Source organism: Euleptes europaea, chromosome 8 (genome assembly GCF_029931775.1).
Source record: "Euleptes europaea isolate rEulEur1 chromosome 8, rEulEur1.hap1, whole genome shotgun sequence".
Classification (NCBI taxonomy): Eukaryota; Metazoa; Chordata; class Lepidosauria; order Squamata; family Sphaerodactylidae; genus Euleptes; species Euleptes europaea.
Window position 1 is genome coordinate 73150428 of NC_079319.1, and position 7602 is coordinate 73158029.

Consider the following 7602-nt stretch of genomic DNA (forward strand, 5'->3'; position numbering starts at 1 on the left):
TTTTATAATTTAGAGCTAGGTGATCTTTGATGAGCTGCTCCTGACAGAAGCTGTAGGGTGAGGCAAGTGAAGTTGAGGTACTTGCATCATTTGAGGAATCCCAAGCTACTGCCTTTATCTTCAGTATTTGCAATTAAAAATGAACATCTAGCATATAACTTAGGTTGCAAATATAAACATTTCTGCACTATGCACTGTGGGAACACAAGGGAAATGGAAGGGGTAATTACCAAAATAATCTTTACATAAAATCTTATACAGAGAACCATTATCCCTTCCTCATAACTTGCAAAAATTATTTTATGGTAAGAGGGAATTGTCTGGAAAACCTACCAGGGAGCAACCAAATAAATAATTCTGGTTTTTCCTTTGGATTAGACCAAGATAGTTCATTTTCTCCACAGTTTATGCAGCCGGTAGAGTATTTTAACCCAATAAGTGTACAGGTTACAACCCTAGAATCCCAGGTGGAAAACAGCTTTGTTTTAAAGAGCTATGTTTATTTACCTCTAGGGGATCCACCTTAAACCACTTAGCCAATATTTACAAAGAAACATAGATCAGAGGTCACAGAACTGTTGACAGAACGACAGTAAAAAAAAATTGAAGCATGCATTCTTGTATCTGGTCAGATCCTTCCTAGACACTTGCCCAATAGCATTGTTAAGTACTCAGTCCTAAGCCTCATCCTCCTCTCCTTCCTCTTCAAATTCACCTTGCTCATCAGCAGTAGCATCTTGATATTGCTGGTATTCGGAGACCAGGTCGTTCATATTGCTCTCGGCCTCCGTGAACTCCATTTCATCCATGCCCTCGCCGGTGTACCAGTGCAAGAAGGCCTTGCGCCTGAACATGGCCGTGAACTGCTCAGAGATTCTCTTGAACAGCTCCTGGATGGCTGTGCTGTTGCCGATGAACGTGGCGGACATTTTGAGGCCCCGTGGCGGAATGTCACACACGGCCGTCTTCACGTTGTTGGGGATCCATTCCACGAAGTAGCTGCTGTTTTTGTTCTGGACGTTGAGCATTTGCTCATCCACTTCCTTCATGGACATTCTGCCCCGGAAAATGGCCGCCACCGTAAGATAGCGGCCGTGGCGCGGGTCGCAGGCCGCCATCATGTTTTTAGAATCAAACATCTGCTGGGTGAGCTCCGGCACCGTCAGGGCACGATACTGCTGGCTGCCGCGGCTAGTGAGGGGAGCAAACCCGGGCATGAAGAAATGCAGGCGCGGGAAGGGCACCATGTTGACTGCCAGTTTGCGGAGGTCAGCATTCAGTTGGCCAGGAAACCGGAGGCAGGTGGTCACCCCGCTCATGGTGGCGGAGACCAAATGGTTGAGATCCCCGTAGGTAGGAGTCGTCAGTTTCAGTGTGCGGAAGCAGATGTCATACAAGGCCTCGTTGTCAATGCAGTAGGTTTCATCCGTGTTCTCCACCAGCTGGTGGACAGAAAGGGTGGCATTGTACGGCTCAACCACGGTGTCCGAAACCTTGGGAGATGGCATCACGCTGAACGTGTTCATGATCCGATCCGGGTACTCCTCCCTAATCTTGCTGATGAGAAGCGTCCCCATGCCGGAGCCTGTGCCGCCGCCCAGGGAATGGGTCAGCTGGAAGCCCTGCAGGCAGTCGCAGCTCTCAGACTCCTTCCGCACCACATCCAGCACAGAGTCGACTAGCTCAGCACCCTCTGTGTAGTGGCCCTTGGCCCAGTTGTTGCCAGCACCACTCTGGCCTAGAGCGAGAAGCAAAAATGCATCAGGTAGGATAAGTTGACACAATGACAAATTTCTCCTTTTTTGGCCCACGGTACTAAACTCTTGTGGTTGAACTCATGATTCATGAACCTTTCCCAGACCCAGCCTACAAATTATCATTCTCTCTACCCTCCTGCATCCAACTTGTCTTGCTTCCACCTCATGATCTAGCAGTGTTAAAGCACAATGGTAGACACATCTAACTTTGGAAGAAAGTCATTTGGGCCAAAAGAATCTGAGGCATGAAGGTCAGCCAAGACCATGAAGATAGATTTTAGAGGAATCAGAAGAGATAGCAGGAGCTGTCCAGGGTCTCAGGGAAACCTTTTAACTGGAGATAAAGGGGACTGAATTTATGATCTTCAGCCTTCTCTTGCTGCTTAGCACATTTCTTCCAGCTGACTCAGTGGTGAAAAGCTTTGCCCACTCCTTCTTTACTTGTAGTTACATTCACAAGGAGATTTTGTCAAGTGTTGAATTCAAGCATGTACAGAAGGACAACAGATTCTTTTCACACTAAGCAGCTGCATGCTTACATTTCTGCAGCAGTCATTTACTTAAGGCACAAACAAAGGCTCCAAGTAGCTGAAACAGCATTACATACCAAAGACAAAGTTGTCAGGTCTAAAGATCTGACCGAAAGGTCCAGACCTGACCGAGTCCATTGTTCCGGGTTCCAAATCAACCAGGATTGCACGGGGCACATACTTGTTACCTGAAGGAAAAACACAAGCTAACTTTACAAACATAGCAGCCTTGTTAAACATCTGCCAGCTAATGTGCTCTTGGCAACCTCAACATTATTCAGAGAAGTGTATTAAATTCACCTTCATGGAACAGCAAGTTTTTACATTAGTTATCATGTACAACAAATAGCACTCCCGTAATAGATCTCAGCTGGCAAGTACACTAGTAAAGATCACAACATCTCAGAAAACACTTCTGGCACCAGCTGCAGAACACAGACTTTAGCCAAAGTCTTGTTATGTCGGCAAGGGCTTCACCAAGAAGTGCATTTCCACAAGCATAGGCAGGTGAACATGTAAACTTCAGTGGGTGAGATTTTTCTGCAAATACTCTTGCCAATGCCCCAGGCCATTAGATGCCGTTCTTCTAATGCAGCTGTAACAGAAGAAGGGCAGCAGCTTGACTGAAATAGAAAGTGGGACTGGGCAGGAAAGCGGAATTGCTCCACTCTTGGCTATGGGACTAGGCCATCCAGTAGAAGAGCCAGTTACTCTTTCTTGCTGAGGAAGAAGAGTTGGTTTTTATACTCTACCGAAAGGAGTCTCAAACTGGCTTACAATCACCTTCCCTTCCTCTCCCCACGATAGAAGCCTTGTGAGTAGGTGGGGCTGAGAGACTTTGGAGAGAACTGTGACTAGCCCAAGGTCACCCAGCAGGCTTCATGTGGAGGAGTGGGGAATCAAACCCAGTTCTCCAGATTAGAGTCCACCTCTCTGAACCACTACACCCTGCTGACTCTCTATGTATCTATTACTAAAATAGTGGTACTTTTTTTTTGGTGTAGCCAGTGAGATTAGATCCTAGATGTTGAAAGAATAATGTTAAACATGTACGAACAGTACAATTTGTTTTAATGACTGTACTGTATTGCAAAAACACGCAAAGCCTGAAACAGAACTTTTAAATGGGGAATTTTTTTCCTAATTTACCTAATTCAAAACAGTGTATATGTGTTGTCCATTCAGGCTGAGCTAAGAACCACTGAACTGGTAAGATATTACCAGCGTAAAAGCATTCTGGTGAGAAACTGTAGCAACTTCAGTTTCAAAGGGTGCCAAAAATTCTGTTGCTATCACCAACTCCATTATGTAACTCCCAGAATCTTTGAAGAGAGGCTTTGATTGTTAAAGTAAGAGCTCAGAAGGTCCTGGCTTTAGGTAACGAGGCTATTGTATTTTGTTCACATTATGAGAAGACAAGAGTCACTGGAAAAGACAGTCATGCTAGGAAAAGTTGAGGGCAGCAACAAGAGATGGGTTGACTCAATAAAGGAAGCCACAGCCCTCAATTTGCAAGATCTGAGCAAGGCTGTCAAAGATAGGACATTTTGGAGGACTTTCATAAGTTCGCCATGAGTCACAAGCGATGGCACTTAACACACACACAGAGATGTGGCCCCAATTGTGTGCTGTGGAGGGGAGAGAAGGTGTCAAGAAAATATTGTGTAAAGATCATACACCACTGCTAGACTAGCTTCGTGTGGCTACTTTACAAATATTTGCAAGACATTCAATAAGCTAAGGAAATACCTAGGGAGAGGGAAATATCAATATTATTTCCCCACTCATCTCCTCTCCAGTCGCCGCAACGGGAAAGCACGGCACGGGCTCAGAATAAGCAATGCCGTATGCGACAAATTCTAAGTGAACAAGTTGCACAAAGGATCCCATGTGCTCACTGTTCCCATCAACGATGTCTCCCGAGAGCAGAGCAAGACTGTTAAAAATTGACACACCTAGCATTTATCAGCATAGAAAGTGTCATATCCAATATGAGAAAGGACTACAGGAACAGCTGAAAAATGTCACTGCATGCAGGCATTTGTAAATTTGCTTTCAATTTCAGAAACCCGTGGTCTAAAATAAAATAATGTTCAGTCTCTAGAAACAATAGCAGCGTTTTCCAGCCAGAAGCTTCTCTTTAAAAAAGGGTTGTAATAGTCAACAGACCAAGTTTAATTTTAAAATTTAACTGAAAGTTGTTAACGTGTCCAACTAGACAGCTATGCTTCTTTAAAATCTACACCTTTTAAAGCAAAAAACTGTACAAAAGGCACTGTCTCAGGAGAGGATATTTGCCTTCCCACCCAGGAAGAAATATCTTTAAGGCACCCCCAATATGCCACGCGGTCACCTGCAAGGGTGTGCAGAATCAAGAGTAGGGTTGCCAGCTCCGGGATGGGAATTACCTGGAGATTTTGGGGGTGGAGCCTGAGGAGGGCAGGGTTTGGATAGGGGAGGGACTTTAATGCCATAGAGTCCAATGGCCAAAGCAGCCATTTTCTCCAGGGGAACTGACCTCTGTCACCTGGAGATCAGGTGTAATAGTGGGAGATCTCCAGCCACCACCTGGAGGTTGTCAACCCATGAAGCTACCTTACACTGAATCTGACCCTTGGTCCATCAAGGTCAGTACTGTCTACTCAGACTGGCATTGCCTCTCCAGGGTCTCAGGCAGAGAGGTCTTTCACATGTTGCAGTAAAACAGGTTTGCGCGGGAGAGGGAGACCCAAGATTGTTATCAAGAAAACAGTTTATTTATTTGTAGCTGGACCCAGATGCCATAACGGGCCAAAATCCCTGAGTCCCGATTATACTGGGGAAGAGATATTTATCCAAATTCAAGTTATGATGATACATCAGCAAGTTCTGCATATCTGATTGTATTACAGACAGAAAGGCGACTCAGTACAGTTGCAGTTTCATCCCGTTTCTCCTATCATTGTTGACCGTTCACTCTGACACTCCATGACCCAGTGCACAGAGCAGGCTTGTAGCTGGGCAGAAATTCCTTCCCCGGCAGCCTGGAAGCCAATTATTACCGGGCGATCTCTGGGGTACTGTCACACACATCATTTACTTGCCCAGTCCCTTTAACTGAAGACGCCGGGGATGGAACCCGGCACCTTCTGCATGCCAAGCAGATGCTCTACCGCCGAGCCACAGCCCCTTCCCCAATCAAGAGCCATACAACCCCCTTTCCCCCCCCCCCGGACCCTCTGAAAGAGACAGCGTCCTCATAATTCCAGGGAAGGGGACGCCCGGGGGAAACGCAGGCCGTGCAGAATTACCAGCCGCTTCATTGTAGTAGACGTTGATCCTCTCCAGCTGCAGATCGCTGTCTCCGTGGTAGCTGCCGGTGGGGTCGATGCCGTGCTCGTCGCTGATCACCTCCCAGAACTGCAACCGGGAGCGCCGAGAGCCCTGGTCAGCCAGCCAGCCAGCCGCCCTCGGAGCGCCGCAGGGGCCGACCCGACGGGGGCCGCTCCAGCCACGCCTTCGCCCCAGCCGGCGGCCTGCCCACCCCCCGGCCACCATCGAAGGGCCCCTTTGCCCGGGCACCAACGCCCGGCCCAGGCGCGCCCACTGCAGAACCCCCCCCCCCACCCGTCGACAGGTAAGGCTATTGTTCTGGCGGCGGGCACGTGGGAATCGGCGGGGAGGACACTGGACGCCCGGGTTGCACCAAGGCGCTGGGGCTTTCGTGAGCTGCCCGCCCGCCCGCCGCCCTCCTGGGAAAACCGCCCCGACGACCCGCTGGGAGCTGCGCAGAAGGGCGAGGCCGCCGCCCATCAGAACCACCGGATCCCTGCCCCGGCTGGTCAGGGGCGGGGGAAAAAGGCGTCCAGCAGGCTTATAAAAATTTTACACGGCTTCTAACGCGGCTTCTGAAAATGAAAAAGACGCCCTCCCGCCCCGTCCTTCCCAAGATGGAGACCCTTTATGCCAAGCCGTGAGATGAGACTAGGAAGCGTCGGGGATGGAGGAAGAGGAAAGGGGGGGGCGTGATAATATACGGCTTCGGGGGGTGGGGGGGAGAAAAGCAACATCAGCAGGCGACCCCCCCCCCCGTGAGAAGGCTTCCGAGGACCAAATGCAAGGGAAAAACCCCCTTCGAGAGCCGCCCCCCGGCCGCCGCCGCCCTCGCCCTCTTTTCCAAAGGGATGCTGCTCGACCCCCACGCCCTGCGGCAATGGAGGCCCTGGGAGGCAGCCCCTTACCTTGGCTCCGATCTGGTTGCCGCACTGGCCGGCTTGGATGTGCACGATCTCCCGCATGGCTGCTGCAAGACGGATGCCGCCCGACCCTCCGACAGCCCCCCCACGCCAGCGGCTGCAAACTGGGCGTGCCGCGCCGCTCGCCTCTTTTATAGGGAAGGAGGGCTCCGCCCCTCCCATTCATTCCCGGCTGGCTCCTGGGGGGCGGGGCGAAAGGAGAGCTGCCCCCCCCGTTGCCCCCCCCCAGCAGAAGGAGAGCGCGAGATGGCCCTCCCCTCCCCTCCCCAAATGCTGAGCGGGAGGGAGAGGCTCTGTCGGAACAGCTGCTTCGCGGGCGGAAGAACCCGCGGTCAATGAAAGGCCGGCAGGTGTCGGGCAGGGATGCCTTTCCCGGCCTGCGGGGATCCTGGCGCGGCTGAGATGCTGCCAGGCGGAAAGGGCGGCCTTGAGCTGCGATGGTGTCTGCAGGGCAGCAGCTTCGGGCATCTTCGCAACAGAGGCTGCGGAGCTGCCTGCCGAGCAAAGGAAAGGTTCCCCTCCGCTTGGGCAGCAAGCATCAAGGATGTTGTGTTTTGGTGGTTCAGATCAATGTTACTTCTACTGGATAGTCCCCAGTGGGTCGCCGTGTTCGTCTGTCTGCAGTAGTAGAAAAGGGCAAGAGTCCAGTAGCACCTTCAAGACTCACAAAAATATTTTCTGGCAGGGTGTGAGCTTTCGTGAGCCACAGCTCACTTCTTCAGATACAGCTAGAATGTGAATCCATCTGTCTTTAATTCACAGTGGGTCGCCCTGTTCGTCTGTCTGCAGTAGTAGGAAAGGGCAAGAGTCCAGTAGCACCTTCAAGACTCACAAAAATATTTTCTGGCAGGGTGTGAGCTTTCGTGAGCCACAGCTCACTTCTTCAGATACAGCTAGAATGTGAATCCATCTGTCTTTAATTCACAGTGGGTCGCCCTGTTCGTCTGTCTGCAGTAGTAGGAAAGGGCAAGAGTCCCGTAGCACCTTCAAGACGAACAAACATATTTTCTGGTAGGGTAGGAGCTTTCGTGAGCCACGGCTCCCTTCTTCAGATGTGTATCTGAAGAAGGGAGCTGTGGC

General features: G+C 50.4%; 1 protein-coding gene across 1 annotated transcript; it reads right to left on the minus strand.

The window, feature by feature from the left end:
* Positions 1–604: 604 nt before the first annotated feature.
* LOC130482066 (tubulin beta-1 chain) lies at positions 605–6590 on the minus strand. Its single transcript, XM_056854882.1, has 4 exons — positions 6508–6590; positions 5578–5686; positions 2365–2475; positions 605–1738 (listed from the first exon to the last, which is right to left on the minus strand). The coding sequence occupies exons 1-4, from the start codon at positions 6562–6564 to the stop codon at positions 678–680; spliced, it is 1338 nt and encodes a 445-aa protein (XP_056710860.1). The 5' UTR covers positions 6565–6590; the 3' UTR covers positions 605–677.
* Positions 6591–7602: the final 1012 nt, after the last annotated feature.

Bases quoted from the DNA above. Each gene is read 5' to 3' on its own strand.
- LOC130482066 (XM_056854882.1), bottom strand. From the start codon at position 6,564: ATGCGGGAGATCGTGCACATCCAAGCCGGCCAGTGCGGCAACCAGATC. The intron at 2,476-5,577 runs GTAATTCTGCAC...TTTTTCCTTCAG, and splicing joins CTACTACAATGAAGCGGCTG to GTAACAAGTATGTGCCCCGT. The intron at 1,739-2,364 runs GTATGTAATGCT...TTCTCGCTCTAG, and splicing joins ACCTGACAACTTTGTCTTTG to GCCAGAGTGGTGCTGGCAAC.